We start from the raw sequence: 19,362 nt of genomic DNA, 5'->3' as shown, positions 1-19,362 counted from the left end.
CTAATCTCGCGGGGACACGAAGGGACCAATGGGGTGGGCGGCCGGAGGCTGGTGGGCGTGGTTTCGCCTCCAATCTCGCGAGAATGAGAGTCTGTGTTTCAAACTTAAGTTGCTCAGTGGTGTGCAGGGAGTTCACAATTCTCTGATCAACCTGATGGTGGGTTCTGCTAAACCTTTATAATAATAATAATGATGGCATTTGTTAGGCGTTTACTGTGTGCGAGGCACTGTTCTAAACGCTGGAGGGGAATACAAGGTGATCAGTTTGTTCCACAGGGGGCTCACAGTCTTCACCCCCATTTTAATAATAATAATAATAATGGTATTTATTAAGCGCTTACTATGTGCAAAGCACTTGTTCCCATACAAGGTGATGAGGCTGTCCCCCGGGGGGCTCACAATCTTCATCCCCATTTGACAGATGAGGTCACCGAGGCCCGGAGAAGTGAAGTGACTTGCCCAAAGTCAGCCAGCTGACAAGTTCTAAGTGCCTTCCCTTCAAGGCCCTACTGAGAGCTCACCTCCTCCAGGAGGCCTTCCCAGACTGAGCCCCTTCCTTCCTCTCCCCCTTGTCCCCCTCTCCATCCCCCCATCTTACCTCCTTCCCTTCCCCACAGCACCTGTATGTATGTATATATACCTGTACATATTCATTACTCTATTTATTTTACTTGTAAATGTCTATTCTGTTTATTTTATTTTGTTAGTATGTTTGGTTTTGTTCTCTGTCTCCCCCTTTTAGACTGTGAGCCCACTGTTGGGTAGGGACTGTCTCTATATGTTGCCAACTTGTACTTCCCAAGCGCTTAGTACAGTGCTCTGCACACAGTAAGCGCTCAATAAATACGATTGATGATGATGATTGTCCCACGTGGGGCTCACAGTCTTCATCCCCATTTGACAGATGAGGGAATTGAGACCCAGAGAAGTGAAGTGACTTGCCCAAAGTCACCCGGCTGACAAGTTCTAAGTGCTGGGGAGGATACAAGGTGATGATGATGGTATTTGTTAAGCTCTAACTATGTGCAAAGCACTGTTCTAAGCGCTGGGGGGATACAGGGTGATGAGGCTGGCCCCCGGGGGGCTCACAATCTTCATCCTCACTTGACAGATGAGGGAACCGGGGCCCAGAGAAGGGAAGTGACTTGCCCAGAGTCACCCAGCTGACAAGTTCTAAGCGCTGGGGAGGATACAAGGTGATGATGGTTTGGTTTTTTTCTCTGTCTCCCCCTTCTAGACTGTGAACCCACTGTTGGGTAGGGACCGTCTCTCTATGTTGCCAATTTGTACTTCCCAAGCGCTTAGTACGGTGCTCTGCACACAGTAAGCGCTCAATAAATACGATTGATATTGATTGATGGTATTTGTTTAGCGCTTACTCTGTGCAAAGCACTGTTCTAAGCGCTGGGGAGGATACAAGGTGATGAGGCTGTCCCCCGGGGGGCTCACAATCTTCATCCCCATTTGACAGATGAGGTCACCGAGGCCCAGAGAAGGGAAGTGACTTGGCCCGAGTGACCCAGCTGACAAGTGGCGGGGCTGGGATTGGAACCCAGGGCCTCTTGAGTCCCAAGGCCGGGCTGCTTCTAGAAGTAAGCAGAGGGTTAGAGGTCGGGGGGCGGGTCCCGGCGGCGGAGGAGGGCCCGGGCCTGGGCCTGCCGGGGGCCATGGACCGCTTCTCCTGGACCAGCGGGCTCCTGGAGCTTCACGAGGCCCTGGTGCTGCAGCAGCGCGGGGTCCGACTCTACGACGGCGAAGACCAGGTACGGCCGGCCCGACAGGCCCTCCATCCCTCCCTCCCTCCCCACAGCCGCCAAACTAGCCCTCTTCCTCCCTTCAAAGCCCTCCTGGGAGCTCACCTCCTCCGGGAGGCCTTCCCACACTCAGCCCCCTCCTGCCTCTCGCCCTCCCTCCTTCCCCTCCCCACACCGCCTGGATAGATGTCGGTACAGATTTATTACTCTATTTTACTTGCACATATTTACCATTCTATTCATTTTATTTTGTTAGTATGTTTTGTTGTCTGTCACCCCCTTCTAGACTGTGAGCCCGCTGTTGGGTAGGGACCGTCTCTGTATGTTGCCAGCTTGTACTTCCCAAGCGCTTAGTACAGTGCTCTGCGCACAGTAAGCGCTCAATAAATACGATTGAATGAACACTGAGAGCTCACCTCCCCCAGGAGGCCTTCCCACACTCAGCCCCCTCCTGCCTCTCCCCCTCCCCCCCGCCCTCCCTCCTTCCCCTCCCCACAGCGCCTGGATAGACGTCGGTACAGATTTATCACTCCATTTATTTTAGTTGCACATATTTACATATTCTATTTCTTCTATTTTGTTAATATGTGTCGTTTTGTCGTCCGTCTGCCCCTTCTAGACTGGGAGCCCGCTGTTGGGTAGGGACCGTCTCTAGATGTTGCCGACTTGGACTTCCCAAACGCTTAGTACAGCTCTCTGCGCACAGTAAGCGCTCAATAAATACGATTGAATGAACACTGAGAGCTCACCTCCTCCAGGAGGCCTTCCCACACTCAGCCCCCTCCTTCCTCTCCCCATCCCCCCCGCCCTTCCCCCTTCCCCTCCCCGCAGTGCCTGTATAGACGTTGGTACAGATTTATTACCCTATTTATTTTACTTGTACATATTTACATATTCTATTTCTTTTATTTTGTTAATATGTTTTCTTTTGTCGTCCGTCTCCCCGTTCTAGACTGTGAGCCCGTTGTTGGGTAGGGACCATCTCTGTATGTTGCCAGCTTGTACTTCCCAAGCTCTTAGTACAGTGCTCTGCACACAGTAAGCGCTCAATAAATACGATTGAATAAATGAATACTGAGAGCTCACCTCCTCCAGGAGGCCTTCCCACACTCAGCCCCCTCCTGCCTCTCCCCATCCCCCCCGCCCTCCCTCCTTCCCCTCCCCACAGTGCCTGGATAGATGTCGGTACAGATTTATTACTCTATTTATTTTACTTGTACATATTTACATATTCTATTTCTTTTATTTTTTAATATTCATTCCTTCATTCAATCGTATTTATTGAGCGCTTACTGTGTGCAGAGCACTGTATTAAGCGCTTGGGAAGTACAAATCGGCAACATGTAGAGATGGTCCCTACCCAACAGCGGGCTCACAGTCTAGAAGGGGGAGACAGACAACAAAACAAAACATATTAACAAAATAAAATAAATAGAATAAATGTGTACAAATAAAATAAATAAATAGAGTAATAAATACGTACAAACATATATACATCTATGCAGGTGCTGTGGGGAGGGGAAGGAGGTAAGGCGGGGGAGGAGGGGGAGAGGAAGGAGGGGGTTCAGTCTGGGAAGATGTTGGTACAGATTTATTACTCTATTTATTTTACTTGTACATATTTACATATTCTATTCATTTTATTTTGTTAGTATGTGTTGTTTTGTTGTTTGTCTCCCCCTTCTAGACTGGGAGCCCGCTGTTGGGTAGGGACCGGCTCTGTGTGTTGCCAACTTGCACTTCCCAAGTGCTTAGTACAGTGCTGTGCACACAGTAAGCACTCAATAAATACGATTGAATGAATTTTATTTTGTTAATAAGTCCTGTCTTGTTGTCCGCCTCCCCCTTCTAGACTGTGAGCCCGCTGTTGGGTAGGGACTGTCTCTATATGTTGCCAGCTTGTACTTCCCAAGCTCTTAGTGCAGTGCTCTGCACACAGTAAGCGCTCAATAAATGCGATTGAATAAATGAATACTGAGAACTCACCTCCTCCAGGAGGCATTCCCACACTCAGCCCCCTCCTTCCCCTCCCCACAGCCTGTATAGATGTTGGTACAGATTTATTACTCTATTTATTTTACTTGTACATATTTACATATTCTGTTTATTTTATTTTGTTAATATGTGTTGTTTTGTTGTCTGTCTCCCCCTTCTAGACTGGAATCCCGCTGTTGGGTAGGGACTGTCTCTATATGTTGCCAACTTGTACTTCCCAAGCTCTTAGTACAGTGCTCCGCACAAAGGAAGTGCTCAATAAATGCGATTGAATGAATGAATACTGAGAACTCACCTCCTCCAGGAGGCATTCCCACACTCAGCCCCCTCCTTCCCCTCCCCACAGCGCCTGTATAGATGTTGGTACAGATTTATTACTCTATTTTTTTTACTTGTACATATTTACATATTCTGTTTATTTTATTTTGTTAATATGTGTTGTTTTGTTGTCTGTCTCCCCCTTCTAGACTGGGAGCCCGCTGTTGGGTAGGGACTGTCTCTATATGTTGCCAACTTGTACTTCCCAAGCTCTTAGTACAGTGCTCCGCACAAAGGAAGTGCTCAATAAATGCGATTGAATGAATGAATGCACTAAGCCCTTGGGAGAGTATACTACAGCCAAACTGTACACACGCTGTGAGCTCGGGTAAGCTCGCTGTGTTGAGGGTTGTATTGGACCCTCCCACGCGCTTAGTACCATGCTCCGCACAGTTAGTCCTCCATAAAAATGATAGTAAGAGCTCAAAAAATACAATGGATTCAGTCGTTTTAATTGAGCGCTTACTGTGTACTGAGCACCTGGGAGAGTATACTACAGCTGTAAACACGCTGTCAGCTCGTGTAAGCTTGCTGTGTTGAGGTTGTATCGGACCCTCCCAAGCGCTTAGTACGTGCTCCGCACACCATAAGACCTCCCTAAACATGACAGTAAGCGCTCAAACAATAGGATGGAGTCAGTCGTTTTTATTGAGCACTTACTGTGTGCAGAACACCATACTAAGCGCCTGGGAGAGTACACTGTAACAATGAGGGCCCAGGCTTAAATCCCATTTTACAAATGAGGCCCAGGGAAATGTAGGGGTTTGCCCAAGGTCCCACAGCAGGCAAGAGGTGGAGATGGGAGTAGAACTTGGGTCCTTCTGACTCCCAGCCTGGGCTCTATCCACTAGGCCACACTGCTTCCTCCTTCCCCTTTGACTCCCCCCACGATCCTTAATCATCATCAGCATCGTCCTAGTAAAATGCGCTTACTGAGTGCCAAGCGCTGTACCAAATGCTGGGGTAAATATGAGATAATCCATCAATCGGTTTGCAGATTTATTTATTCATTTGCGGTGGTATTTACTGAGCGCTTCCTGTGTGCAGGGAAGTTCTAAACATTTGGAAGAGTACACTATTACGGAGTTGGTAGACACGTCCCCTGCCCACGATGAGCTTACAGTCTAGAGGGAGAAACAGATATTTATATAAATAAATACATTTTGGATATGTAGATCAGTGCTATGGGGCTGAGGGAAGTGGTGAATAAAGGGCAGAGCCTAGGCCTCAGAAATCAGAGGACCTGGCTTCGAATCTCAACTCCACTTTCCTGCTGTGTGACCTTGGGAAAGCCATTCAGCTTCTCTGTCTGTTTCCTCATCTGTAAAATGGGGATTCAGAACCCGTTCTCCTTCCTACTTAAACTGTCAGCCCCCCTCTGAGCAAATCTAAAGGCCAGGGTGAAGCAGAAGGGAGTGGGAGAAGAGGAAATGAGGGCTTAAATGGGGAAGGCCTCTTGAAGGAGATGAAGCGGGAGGGAGTTCGAGGCCAGAAGCAGGAAGTGGGCAAAGGGTGGGCGGCGAGATACCAAAACATGGAAGCACTCATTAAACTCTTGGCAGAGTACAAAACAATAAAGTTGGTAGATCCGTCCCCTGCCCACAAGGAGCTTACAGTCTAAAAGGGGAGACAAACATTAAAGTAAATTACAGATAGGGGAAATGGGAGAGTGTAGGGATGTGTACCTAAATGCTGTGGGGCCAAGGGTAAGTGTCTATCGTGTGCTTAAGGGGTACAGAGCCAAGTGCACAGGGGAAATGAGGGTTTGGGGAAGGCCTCTTGGGAAGAGATATCATTTCTTCTAGGGTTTTGAAGATGGGGAGGGTGGTGGATGCAGCCAAACCCACGTGAGGCCCACGGTCTAAGTAGGAGGGAGAATGGGTTTTGAATCCCCATTTTACACATGAGGAAACTGAGATAAAGAAGATAAATGACTTTCCCAAGGTCACACAGCAGGAGAGTGGAGTTGGGATTCGAAGCCAGGTCCTCTGATTTCTTAGGCCTAGTCTCTGTCCACTAAATTACACTGCTTCTTGTGGCTCTCTCTCTCTCTTTCCTCCTCCTCTTTTATTTTTCTCCCCTCCTGCCTTTCTTCTCTTCTCCCTCCTCTTCACTTCTTCCCCTCTTCATGCAGATTGAGTTTCTCTTATCTCTGCCCCTCTACCCCCAAATCTTCGTTTTTTCAATCCTTGAGTTTATTCTTTATTCTTTGCCAGAGGAACCTAAGCAACTGTAGACTGCTTGGTTGAGTTGGCTCTTTGCATTTTTAAAAATTTTATTTGTTGACCACCGTACCTTCGAGCACTACACCCTGTCCTCCCTCCACACCCAATTGGGTTTAAATAATAAACCGTATTTTTTGTCCTGTACAGCATTGTTTCCAACATGCACTGATTATTTTCGGCTTCCCGTCCACCTTACTGAAATAACAGTTACGGCAGCACGGCTTGTTGTGTACGATACAGTAATTGCAAGTATTATTTTTTCACACTGGGAGGTCATGGTAAAGGTGACCATTTTCTTTGGCTTTATTCACAAGCCCCTGCTATGTTACAGAGTAATAGCAAGATTTGCCAATTTCCATCATTTTTTTTTTCTTGTGAAGGGCTATGGAAAATGGGATAATCTAAATCAGTGATAACTTTAACCAGGACTGGCAGGGTTGAATTATAAAAACTTTTGCCTGGTGGCAGTCCTATTTAAAAATAAAATATAGAGAAAATGAACTCTTAGAAAATACTATGTGAATTCATTTTGCTGCAGGTTCTTGTTTCTCTCTCCATAGTCTAAGGTATCTACTTAGTAGAAATGGTAGGATCTCTTTCTTTTCCTCTTCATCCTCATCCTCTTATCCCTCAACGATGTTTATCGAGCACTTATTGCAAGCAGAGCACTGTTCTAGGAGCTTTTAGGATAAATGAAAGATACAATCCTGCCTTCTGGGAGGAATTAACAGGGAGAAAATGAGATAAGTAGAAAACTGCATAAATCAGTTACAGATTAATTGATAAGTGGTTTTTATTACCAAACCCTTGGGAGAGTACAATACAAAAGTGGTGGTTGATAACTTACCTGCCCACAATGAGCTTACAGCTTAAATAAATAAATTATATATTAAATCAATAGGTAAATTAATGAATACTAATGTGACTAATGGAATGGTGTGTCTGGGAAGATCTGACTGTGAGGCAGATAGAAACTCAAATATTTTACATGTTTACATGGTCAAGCAAAGGACTATTTACTTTTTTTTTAATGGTATTTGTTAGCCACTTACCCTATGCCAGGCACTGTTCTAAGCACTGGGTTAGATACAAGACAATCAGTGGAGACAATTGGACACAGTGCATGTCCCACATAGGGCTCACTGCTTTCATCCCCATATAACAGAGTGACTTGCCCGAGGACAAACAGCAGACAAGTGGCGGAGCCGGAATTAGAACCCAGGTTCTCCGACATTCAGGCCTGCACTCCAGTACCTGCTGCTTCCATTACTTTAGGTAATTACATAATGGAAACGTCTTTGAAAAGCCACTGGCACACCAGACTCAATTTGATGAAAAAAAACCACACACACACCCCATCACCACCACCCCTTACCCTCCTGCCACTCCTGAAGTGTTTGAAAATGGTATCATGAAGGCTTGAAAGTAATGAACCTCCATACGTTCTTAAAATGCAGCCAAGGAGAGACTTAACATCTCTCACCCCTTCTAGACTGTAAGTTCCATGTGGGCAGAGAGCGTATCTACCAACTCTGTTATAACATAGTCTCACAAACACCCAGTACAGTGCTCTGCAGGCAGTCAGGATTCAATAAATTTGATTGATTTAGGCGCTAGGGAGAATCTGGTTCATTGTGGAATTAACAAAGATAGTTTTGGGGACGTTAAAGGTTACTATTGTGTCCTCTTGTCCTCTAGGTAAAGTTTGATGCTGGTGCCCTTCTACTCAGTACTCATCGATTGATTTGGAGAGATCAGAAAAACCATGTAAGTACATATTTCTTTCTCATATTTCACATATACTTTCCCTATTTGAAGCTTGTTTTTTTTTTTTCTTTCAGTGGCTAAATCAAATCAGTTCTTGATCCATTTATAAATTTTCCACATTGTGGTGTATTCTCTCTCTGTCGGGGTTGGGACACGGGCAGAGGTTAGGTAAGCTTAGAGGCCTAGCAAACCGAGACTCTCCCCAAGAAGGGAGGGTGAAGCCAGAGCTTCCAAAGATTCACGTTATTAGGAGGTGCCAGGAAATCCCTGGAACCAACCCCTCTTCCTGGCAAACGAAGCCAACTCGTGTCTGTACCTGCCACAGATCTTCGGCCGGAGGTGAACCCAAGATGGAAAGTCCAAATTGAGTTCAGTTGGAACAAAAGGAACCAGAGCCAAACGAGGGTCACTTTAGTTGTGGGGGGTAGGGGGGGCATAAATGCCACACGCATGTGCTGTTATTCCCAGGGCCCACTGGGACTTTCAATTCCAGCAGTCCAGAGGACAAACTTGAAGTTTAGGAAGGCCTTGAAACCATGAAAGTCTCAAGAGGATTGGGAATGTGGTAGGAAGTCCCATGCCCAGTCCAACCCACAGGCCCCATGGGCCCAGAAATGCCAGCTCTGGAGACTTATTTGTCAGTCATATTTATTGAGCGCTTTCCGTGTGCAGAGCACTGTACTAAGGGCTTGTGAGAGTACAATGTAACAGACACATTCCCTGACCACAACGATCTTACAGTCTAGAGGACTGTAGTAAACCAGAAACCAGTCCAGATGGAGGGTAAATAGAAAAATCCCCCCTTGGTATTTCAGTGTAGTGGATGACTGAGTGATGGTTAGGCCAGTGTATTAGCCTGCCTTGGGAAGGGAGCTTATGTATATTCCTCTCACATTCCCGCACCAAAACAGCGCTTAATTCATGGTTGGTGAAGTTGAACGGTCTTATGACGACGATGATATTTGTTAAAATGCTTACTGTGTGCCACACACTGAACTAAGCACTAGGGTAGTTACAAGATAATTAGGTTGGACGCGGTTTCTGTCCCACATGGAGCTTCCGCTCTAATGACTTTAATCGTCTCGTAGAAAAGCCAAAAATGGAACCTGAGTTCTTCCAATTTCTTGTCATCTTCATCTGGGTCTAGTTGTTTCTTCTGTTGTTAATGTTTTCTTATCATTGTTTTTATTTCAAAAATAATTAGCAGGGGTGGGTTTTTTTTTAATATTTTGAGTTGTTGCCTGAAAGCATAAAACAGATAACCTACTGTTGTTCTTAATGTTTGTCAGTATGTATTTAGTAATTAAATATTCTTAAGGAATTAAGATGTTTCTGGCTTTAAAATATATATGCAAATAAATATACTGTAATGATCATTTCTAGGATTTCCCTGAAGGTATTATTTTGGATCATTCTGAACCCCCAAAACAACTATTTTAATTCTCCTCTAAAATTCTTAGGAAATAAATATTTTTATTAGGTATGCCAGTGTAGAAAAAAACACGTTTATTTTCACACTACTTTTTATTGTTTTTTAATTTTTTTCAGGAATCTTATCTTTTTTCACAGCAGTGTACTGTAGATCATTTTATAGAAATATTAATATGACAATTGAACCCTGTAAAAACAAAGCTGGTTTGATCCAATCATCATTGAAGTATTACTTCTAGACATCATGAAAATCTTGCAGATGTCAATTCAGAGACCAAGCATTATCAAATTTTGTATTTGCATTTGATAGTCTTATTACCAATTGACCAAGAAAATGTGTTTTAATACTTATTCATACCCATCAACAAATATTTTGAGCACCTCCTGCATGCATGGCAATGTAGTACTACCAGGAAGCAACCAAACAATCTCACTTATGTCTTTTTTTTTAATATCAATTATTTCTCAGGAATGCTGCATTGCTATTCCTCTTTCTCAGATCGTATTCATTGAAGAACAGGCAGCTGGCATTGGAAAAAGGTACGATGGTGGTATTACAGGTATCCCTCACATGTAACTGCCTTTGCATTTTGAAAAAAGGCAGCGAAAAGCAAACCTACCTTTCTATAAAGTAAGGGAGACCTTTCAGGTCCCTTCAAAAAGCACATAATAAATAATTATGGCATTTATCAAACAATTATTTATTTTATTTATCATTAATTTTGGAGTTTGTTCAGTGTTGAGCACTGTTTTAAGCACTGGGGTAGACACAAGTTCAAGAGGTTGGACACGGTTCCGGTCTCACATGGGGCTCATAGTCCAAATAGGAGGGGGAACAGGTATTGAATCTCCATTTTACACTTGAGGGAACTGAGGCACAGAGAATCAACCAGTCGTATTTATTGGGTGCTTACTGCGTACAGAACACTGTGCTAAGCACTTGGGAGAGTATAATAGAGTTGGTAGAAACGTTCCTTGCCCAAAACAAGCTTCGAGTATAAAGGAGTTAAGTGATTTGCCCAAGGTCACATAACAAGCAAGTGGCAGAGCTGAGATTAGAACCCAGGTCCTCTGACTTCCGGGCCCATGATTTTTTCACTGGATCAAGCAGTTTCCCGGAATTATTCTCATAAATATACGTAACTAGTCATTACCAGTAAGCTATAAATAAAATGGTTATTCATTTGCAGTCAATCATAAAATTTACTTCTTAATTTATATTTTCTTCTATTTAATACAGTCTACCAATACAAAGAGATTCATAGACAATGTTTTAAATAATAAATTCAAATGGCTTGAGTTATCCAGATGTGGAAACAATTTTGGGGGAGGCCTGACGGGTTCTTTGGGCAGATGAATTTTATGCATTTTTCATATGGATTTTATTTCCCAACAAGTCTTCATTAGGTTGAAAAGAAGTGGCCTTCTCTACAGGAATCTTCAAAAGACACACAAAATATGCACTTCGGAGGGAGTGGCCCGTTTTATTCCAACAGAATTACAAAAAAAATGTAGATGTAATAGAAATGGCTCAGTATTTGGGAGAGGCTGTAAAGTAATGGTGTTTTAATCCATATTACGGCTGTAACTTTTCCATTACAGGGAAACTTTAGTCTGAATTACTTCAGATTCAGAATTAGTGGTGTCCAAATTTGAGGGGTTAACTGTATCCCACTTATAGCTTCTATCTCCATTTCCTGAAATCTTAGCAAAAGTAGAGCACCATCCAGAGAGCATCCATCTGTCTGCTGCCTTGTACCTCAAATCATGTAACATAAACACCTATTTACAGCCTCAAATTATTAGCTAATTTATTGTTTACCTTAAAGTGAGAGAAACTGCAATGCTTCTGTTAGGCCCTCAAAGGCTGTTTTCTATTTTTATTCTATTATTCTAAATAATCTGCTCCACATTATAGCTGTTTTTGGCAGGTCCACAGTGCTCATTCTTTTCATTGCCTACTACTTTTTGTAATTTTTTCATATCATGGATTACATTTTACCTTTCCTCGAAAAACACCATCCCCGTTTTGATGGGTTTAGCCATTGACTTGGTTGCCTTGCTCAGTCTTGATTTCGGAGTCCATATAACATTTATTTTACCAATCTGTTTGCAATACGCGCACGCCCCCTCCCCCCGGCAAGTTCATTTCAGTATAAAGTTTCTGTAAAAACTCAAATTATCTGACCATTAAAGGGTCCAAAGCCACTTCAGAAGCTGTGCTCTTCCAGGAAATTGAATTTCTGCAATCAGCTCCCCGCTGCTCAACTTTTGGGGTCCTTGGGAGGCAACATTAAAAATGTAGTGGAAGTTCACCTGTAAAATGGCAATCGAATATCTGTTCTCTCTCCCTTTTATACTGGGAGCCCCAGGTGGGGCAGGAATTGTGTCCAACCTGATTATCTTGTATCTATCTCAGCGCTTGGCACAAAGCAAGAGCTTGACGTATATTACTGGTAGTAACAGAAATTGTAATAATGATAAATTCACAGAATTGAAGAGGCGACTCCAGGTGATAATGAGGTTTCAGTTGCCCAGGTATATTGGAGCTGCAGCCTGATTATCTTGTATCTGTCCCAGCGCTTGGCACAAAGCAAGAGCTTGACGTATATTACTGGTATTTACAGAAATAGTAATAATGATAAATTCACAGAATTGAAGAGCCGACTCCAGGTGATAATGAGGTTTCAGTTGCCCGGGTATATTGGAGCTGCAGTTGCACTAAACAAGACACACCTGTGCCTCTACTAACCAGGTTCTGGACTCCTGGTGGTACCTGGCCCGTGGTATTTGTTAAGCGCTTCCTATGTTTAGATACATTACAAACAGATCAGACAGTTCCTCATGGGGAGTTCTCAGTCAAAGGGGGAGAGAGAACAGGAAGTTCATCTACATTTTACAGAGGAGAAAACAGAAGTTAAGTAACTTGCCCAGGTCACACAACAGGCAAGTGACAGAGCCAAGATTAGAGCCCTGGTGGTCTGATTCTCAGCCTACTCTCTTTCCACCTGGGCTAAACTGCTTCTTCAATGACATAACCAAAGCATTCCATATCAAAAAACAGGTTCAACTGTGACTTTGGCTCAATTCACCAGACTCCCAATTGTGTCTGATCCATTGCCTTTCCCCAGGAGAGGGAAGAAGGGGAAGGGGACGGAGCCCTAGGATGACCACACCATGCTGACCTGGGCTGGAGGAAGTGGTCAGGAGCCATCAGTGAACCTAGCAAGCCCTCTGTATCCCCCAAATCCAAGTTGAAACAGCAGCAGTGTCCCTGGTAGACACCCCACTCCAGGGCACATACGATATCATAACATTGTCAAGCCACATCATGACATGACCACCCTGGGTTTTGTACTCTGGTCTATGTGCTCTGGGTGTGTGTGTGTGTGTGTGTATGTATATATATATTAGTTTATCTTATGGGAACATTTTGAATTCTGGGTTTCAGCATCCATATCGTATGAGGAAATGGTTGGGGTGTGGAGAGATGGTGGAAGGAATGGGTGGAACACTTGATTTGTAAAGCAGAGCCAATAAGTGGTATCTTTTTCTCAAATAACAGAAAAGATTGGCATAGTCTAGTTGCTAAGGCTGCAACATTGCAGATGTTGTTTTTGATATTTGGTACCTTTCTAAACCACGTTGTTGATGGAGTAGACTGTTGCATTCCCATTGAAGTCAGTGCAAAACATTAGTTTTGGATGAGTTCTTATAAATGTCATCTGGCTAATGGGGAAGCGATAAGTTGATGTCCTATTAATGAGGCTATTTTGTTTTCATGTGGCCAAGGTCACGTGTTTTGGCCATGGTTTTAAGCCACTAGGCACCCTTGGGAATGGCTTTGCAGGAAACGGCTTAATCAAGTTCCAACACCCAAAATTGTGCATCTGGACTAAGAGGAGTGTGGCCTCCTGGATAGAACATGGGCCTGGGAATCAGACCTGGGTTCTGATCCTGGCTCTGCCACTTTTACTGCTTTGTGACCATGGGCAAGTCACTTCACTTCTCTGTGCCTCAGTTACCTCACCTGCTAGTGGGGATTAAAAGTGTAAGCCCCATGTAGGACATGTACAGTGTCCAACCTGATTAGCTCGTATCTACCCCAGCGCTCAGTACAATGCCTGGCACATAGTAAGTACTTAACAAACACCATTAAAATAAGAGTAAAATCATCTTGGAGAGAAGAATCCATTTCTTGTAGTTTAGTAGTTTCTTGAAGTTAAAGGATATTTATTTGTGTAAAGCAGTAAGATTTAGCCTCAGATACTGCCCCAGCTGACGAAATGAACCTGTGTGATGGGTGTCTTTGATTTTTTTTTCGGTCTTTTATCACAATTGTAACATGAGCTGAAGCTCACTGAAAAGTGGATATTGTCGTAGAGAATGAAGTAATGAATGTGTGTTCTTTTCTTAGCGCCAAAATAGTGGTTCATCTCCATCCAGCTTCATCCAACAAAGATCCAGGACCATTCCAGAGTAGCAAGAACTCCTACATTAAGCTTTCATTCAGAGAACACGGCCAGATTGAGGTAAGCTGCTGTAGAGGCCAGCTTTTTAATGAGATCTGTTACGCACTTTCTATGTGCTAGACACTGTTCCAAGTGCTGGGGTAGATACAAGCAATTCAGGTTGAACACGGTCCGTGTCCCACATGGGGCTCACAGTCTTAATCCCCATTTTACAGATGAGGTAACTGAGGCCAGAAAACTTAGGTGACTTGCCCAAGGTCACAGAGCAGACAGAGCTGGAACTAGAACCTAGGTCCTTCTGACTCCTAGGCCTGTGCTGTATCCATTAGGCCACACTGTTTCACCGTGTTACCCTGATCATGATGGCTCCTGTGAGTCACAGCGTATGAGCCTCAGGCTTCAGGATTAGGGACCCGAGCAGAGGAGTTGATTCTAGTGCTAGTGACTTGCCTAGCACTACCGACAGTCTCTCTTCCCTGACCATCGTGTTGCTGTCGGGACACCAAGTGAGGAGGCAGACAGGTGCAACACATTGCAAAGTGCACGTGCAGTTTTTGTCCCTGTGAGCCAGCTTCAGGACATGGCCCCCGGGACTAGAACCCAGGTTTCCTGTTTCCCAGAGCCGTGCTTTTTTCACTGAGCCAACAGCTCAGCAGTTGTATTAGGGGTATACTGTCTGTTTAGCACTATATATATATATATATATATATTTTATTTCCAGTATCCTTCACCTAATGGAAATTGAGGGTCACAATTAAATGTTTTTAGAGCGCAAACATACATATTCAGTGGTCATAAAATTTACCCAGGTTGCCCATGGCTGTACTTCAGTGACTATTTAAACCCTGAATGGAGCCCATCTAAAATCACCGAGAGAGAAACTGGTACTGGAGAAGCTCAGGAGGCAACACCAGAATTTAAGACCAGGGCACTTTCCTGCCGCTCTCACTCGCACACACATACACATATTCTCTCCCTCTCTCTCTCTCTCTCTCTCTCTCTCTCTCTCTCTCTCTCTTCAAGTGATATCATTTTTGAAACTGAAGAACAACTGTCTGTTTAGGGATTGTTGGTGAACCTTCTCAAATATGGACATAAAGATGTGATTTGAAGTCTAGGTGAGAGGAAGACATTACTTTTTGCAGTAGGAATGCTAATCCCAGAGTCCTGGCCAGATGTCAACTGGGTGCTTTTAATTGCATTCTTCTGACCTCAAATTTCAACTAGAAAAGTTTTCTCTACTTCATTTTTGAAAAATGGTTGTCTCCTGTTGCTGGCACGAGATTTGTTTCAGGCCAGCTTGAGTGACCGCTGAGTGGAAGAGTGCTTGTTTGAAACAGCCTCCTTGGTGTGAAGAGACCACCTTGGATACAGGACAATTCCTTTTACTGCTCATTATCTTATGTGGTTGATCCAAGGAAGGAACTCTGTTTAGGGTCAGTGAGAAGTCTATGCTATAACTTGTAATTTTAGAACTCTGATCATTTTTCTAAGTCTCAGATCAATCAGTCTTAGATTTGGATTAGTGGATAAAACAAAAGAATGAAAGCGAGGCATAAGCAAACTTATTTAACATGTATGTTTATAGTTTTATAGGCGTTTATCAGAAGAAATGACCCAAAAGCGATGGGAGACCATGCCAACTGCCCAATCTGTCCAAATCAGTAGAGGATCACAGGTATTTCTGAAATCCGTGTGCTATTTCTGAACTTCTATTTTCCCTTATATTCACTAATAAAGAACATGGTTATGAGCCACGCCCCTCAGAAGCATAAATGGTCTAAACGCTGCATCCTTTCTTCTTCTCCAATAGACTCAGACTGTGGCAGATTTATAGTTGGCTGTGATAATGGACTGGCACTGGCAGCTATGGATTTTATAGCTCTGGGAAAATTTTTTTATAGATTTAAATAAAATCCCACTTGGTAGCCAATATAAATGGAGATGATGTAACCAGCCCCCTCCCCCACCCCACCCAGCCCCGGCTCTCCTTGTTGCATTGGCTGATTCTTCCACTGTCCTTGGAGTTAAAAATGAAAATGAAAAAGGATATATGATCAGAGAGATTTCATGCAGTTTGGTCCAAATTAATCCTTGTAAATGGGTGTTTGTGCAGTCTCAAATAGCTCATGCAATTGCTTATAAGTGCCTAAATTAGGGCTTATACACCCTGTAGCCCCTTATAAATCCGATGTTACCTCTCCACTGAGAGTTCCAGTAAAAGTAATAAATTGGAGGATTTAATCTCGTTCCTTAAAGTATATGATAAATTTACGTTCTCAGAATATCATGAATAGTTTATCTGTTGACTTCAAGGTGCAAGGAGGCAAAAAATAGATGAAGCAAGGGTTTGGAAAGGAAGTTAGGTTAAATGGTACGCTTTATTACAGCCTTCCCATTGTACTTTGTTCTTTGTGGGTCTTTTCTCCCTTACTGAAAACACAGTGTATTGGGTGAAAAGCTGTGAAATTTCCTTCCTGAACTCTTTTTATTTTCATTCTATATTTTTGTTTTTCAGCCGGGAAGAATAAGGGCAGTAGGCATTGTAGGGATTGAGAGGAAACTGGAGGAAAAGAGAAAAGAGACTGACAAAAACATTTCGGAGGTAACTATTTCTAGATTTCCACCTTGACCCTCTATTTGACCTTCATGTGCATTTATTATTCAACCAATCAGTGTTAGTTATTGAGCACCTACTAATTGCTGGGCACTGAACTAGGCACTTGGGAGAGAGAGTACAGCAGTAGCAAAGCACATATTTTCTGCCCCAGGGGAGCTTCCAATTAATGGAGGAGACAGAAAAATATTATTTACAGAGAGTCAAAACTGAAAGAACTAGAATAATGCCAGAACTAGTACAAATCTAGACTGTGAGCCCGTTGTTGGGTAGGGACCGTCTCTGTATGTTGCCAACTTGTACTTCCCAAGCGCTTAGTACAGTGCTCTGCACACAGTAAGTGCTCAATAAATATGATTGAATGAATGAAATCCATCTGGATGAAATAGCTGGACTAGTAATTGAAGATGCAGATAGATGGATTTAAAAAAATACATCTGTGGGCAAGAAATCTCTTCCCAGATTGAGGCGTAGTGGGGAGGGATTCTAACCAAGCTCCAGGATGGGCCACCTGTGAGCATAATTAACCACTTGCCCAATTAAGCTGAGGGCATTCCCAGGCATCAGAGTGAAGGAACAGTGTATTAGGGTTGTGGTAAGCAGACTGGGGTGTAATCAACAGCCTCCACTCAGGCCTATAAGTAGACAGTAAAGCTCATTGTGGGCAGGGATTGTCTCTCTTTATTGCTGTATTGTATTTTCCAAGCACTTAATGCAGTGCTCTGCACATAGCAAGCGCTCAGTAATTATGATTGAATGAATGAATGACCCCAAGGGGTCAACCAGTCGTGGAGGGAAGTAAGCCTTCAATCAATCAATTAATCAATCATATTTATTGAGCGCTTACTGTGTGCACAGCACTGTACTAAGCGCTTGGGAATTACAAGTTGGCAACATATAGAGACAGTCCCTACCCAACAGTGGGCTCAAGTCTAAAAGGGGGAGACAGAGAACAAAACCAAACATACTAACAAAATAAAATAAATAGAATAGATATGTACAAGTAAAATAAATAAATAAATAGCATAATAAATATGTACAAACATATATACATATAAACAGGTGGAGGTCAGCCAGTCATAGAGGGAAGTGAGACTGGGAGTCAGCCAGTCATGGAAGGAAGTGAGCTCTGGCCCAGCCTCATTCTGCTGAGCTAAGAGTGAAGGCTGGTTGTAGTAGCAGAAAGTAAGAGGAAATCAGGAAACTGGAAGCCAGAACTTGGCTTTTTTTTTTTTTTTTAATGGTATGTAGGTGCCAGGAACTATACTATGTGCTGTGGTAATAATAATAATGATGGCATTTGTTAAGCACTTACTATGTGCGAAGCACTGTACTAAGCCCTTGGGGGCGGATACAAGGTGATCAGGTTGTCCCACGTGGGGCTCACAAGTTAATCAGGTTGGACACAGTCCCCGTCCCCACAGGGCTCACAGTATTAATCCCTATTTTACAAATGAGGTAACGGAGACACGGAGACGTTACGTGACTTGCCCATGGTCACACAAAGACAAGGGGCAGAGCTGGGATTAGAACCCAAGTCCTTCTGACTCCTAGGCCCGGGCTCTATCCACTAGGCCATGCTGCTTCCCTGCTTCTGTATCCATGCCTTCATTTAGGCAGAGCTGGGACTAATTTGGTAACTCAAATCAGCTTCAGGAGACCATGTAGTCTCTCAAACAAGGCTAGCCTCGGTATTAATGAGCAGTTTAACCTGAGCAGTCCCTCTTCTAGAAGGACCTGAATGGGAACAAATACGTATTCCCTGAAGTTGCATGGTGTTATAAATAAATGTTCCAAAAAAGGCCTTTCTGGCAAGACAGAGTATGCATTTCACCGAGTTCTCTCATAAACGCAGTGTTGCACTCTTGCAAAACCCACATTTAGGAAAACTCATGTTGCGGTGGATGGATGGAGTCTTCCATTAAGAATGATAGGTGAGCCTGGGCCTGAGATTTTAGGATCAAGAATGTGTGTGAAAGAATTCTAGTGCTAGTGATTTGTGCGGCGTTCCCTCCCACTCCCTCAGTCCTGCCCATATTCGACAGATCATGACTCTTTCCCCCCCATTCAAAGCCTTATTGAAGGCCCATCTCCTCCAAGAGGCCTTCCCTGACTACGCCTTCCTTTCCTCTACTCCACTCCCTTCTGCGTTACCCTGACTTACCCCCTTTATTCATCCCCCACCCAGGCCCACAACGCTTATGTCCATATTTGCAATTTATTTATTTATATTAATGTCTGTCTCCCCCTCTAGACTGTAAGCTCATTGTGGGAAGGGAATGTGTCTGTTTACTGTTATATTGTACTCTTCCAAGAGCTTAATAGAGGGATAGAGTGCTCTGCACACAGTAAGTGCTCAATAAATATGATTGAATGAATGAATGCCCACTGTGTTCCTGCTGAGGCAAGGAGCACAACGGATACTAGTAGGCAGGAAGGGGTGTATTCTGCCACTTGTCTGCTGTGTGACCTTGGTCAAGTCACTTCACTTCTCTGTGTCTGTTACCTCATCTGTAAAATGTGAGACTCTGAGCCCTATGTGGCACAGAGGCAGTGTCTGACCCGATTTGCTTGTATCCCCCCCAGCATTTAGTACAGTGCCTGGCATGTAGTAAGCGCTTAACAAATGCCATTATTATTATTCCCTACCATACTCAGTGCTGCTTACACGCATGCAGTTTCTTCCGATACAAAAGCGTGAGGTGAACGGATTCAGAGTCAAATGAGCATTTCCTCATTCTCCAAACGTTCTAGCCAAAATGCGTACTGAAAACACATATTCT

The 19,362-nt window shown here is 43.7% G+C and overlaps 1 protein-coding gene across 1 annotated transcript in view; it reads left to right on the top strand.

Moving 5' to 3' along the window:
• The first annotated feature begins 1,664 nt into the window (after positions 1-1,664).
• VPS36 (vacuolar protein sorting 36 homolog) overlaps positions 1,665-19,362 on the top strand; it is a 29,132-nt gene continuing 11,434 nt past the window's right edge. Inside the window, exons 1-6 of the mRNA XM_038761992.1 lie at positions 1,665-1,763; positions 7,991-8,059; positions 9,960-10,030; positions 13,908-14,022; positions 15,551-15,640; positions 16,481-16,567. Of these exons, the coding sequence (XP_038617920.1) occupies positions 1,668-1,763; positions 7,991-8,059; positions 9,960-10,030; positions 13,908-14,022; positions 15,551-15,640; positions 16,481-16,567 (528 nt within the window). The 5' untranslated portion in view covers positions 1,665-1,667. The remainder of the gene's footprint in view (positions 1,764-7,990; positions 8,060-9,959; positions 10,031-13,907; positions 14,023-15,550; positions 15,641-16,480; positions 16,568-19,362) is intronic.

This window comes from Tachyglossus aculeatus, chromosome 20 (assembly GCF_015852505.1).
Source record: "Tachyglossus aculeatus isolate mTacAcu1 chromosome 20, mTacAcu1.pri, whole genome shotgun sequence".
Classification (NCBI taxonomy): domain Eukaryota; kingdom Metazoa; phylum Chordata; class Mammalia; order Monotremata; family Tachyglossidae; genus Tachyglossus; species Tachyglossus aculeatus.
This window is presented reverse-complemented; position numbering and strand designations above follow the sequence as displayed.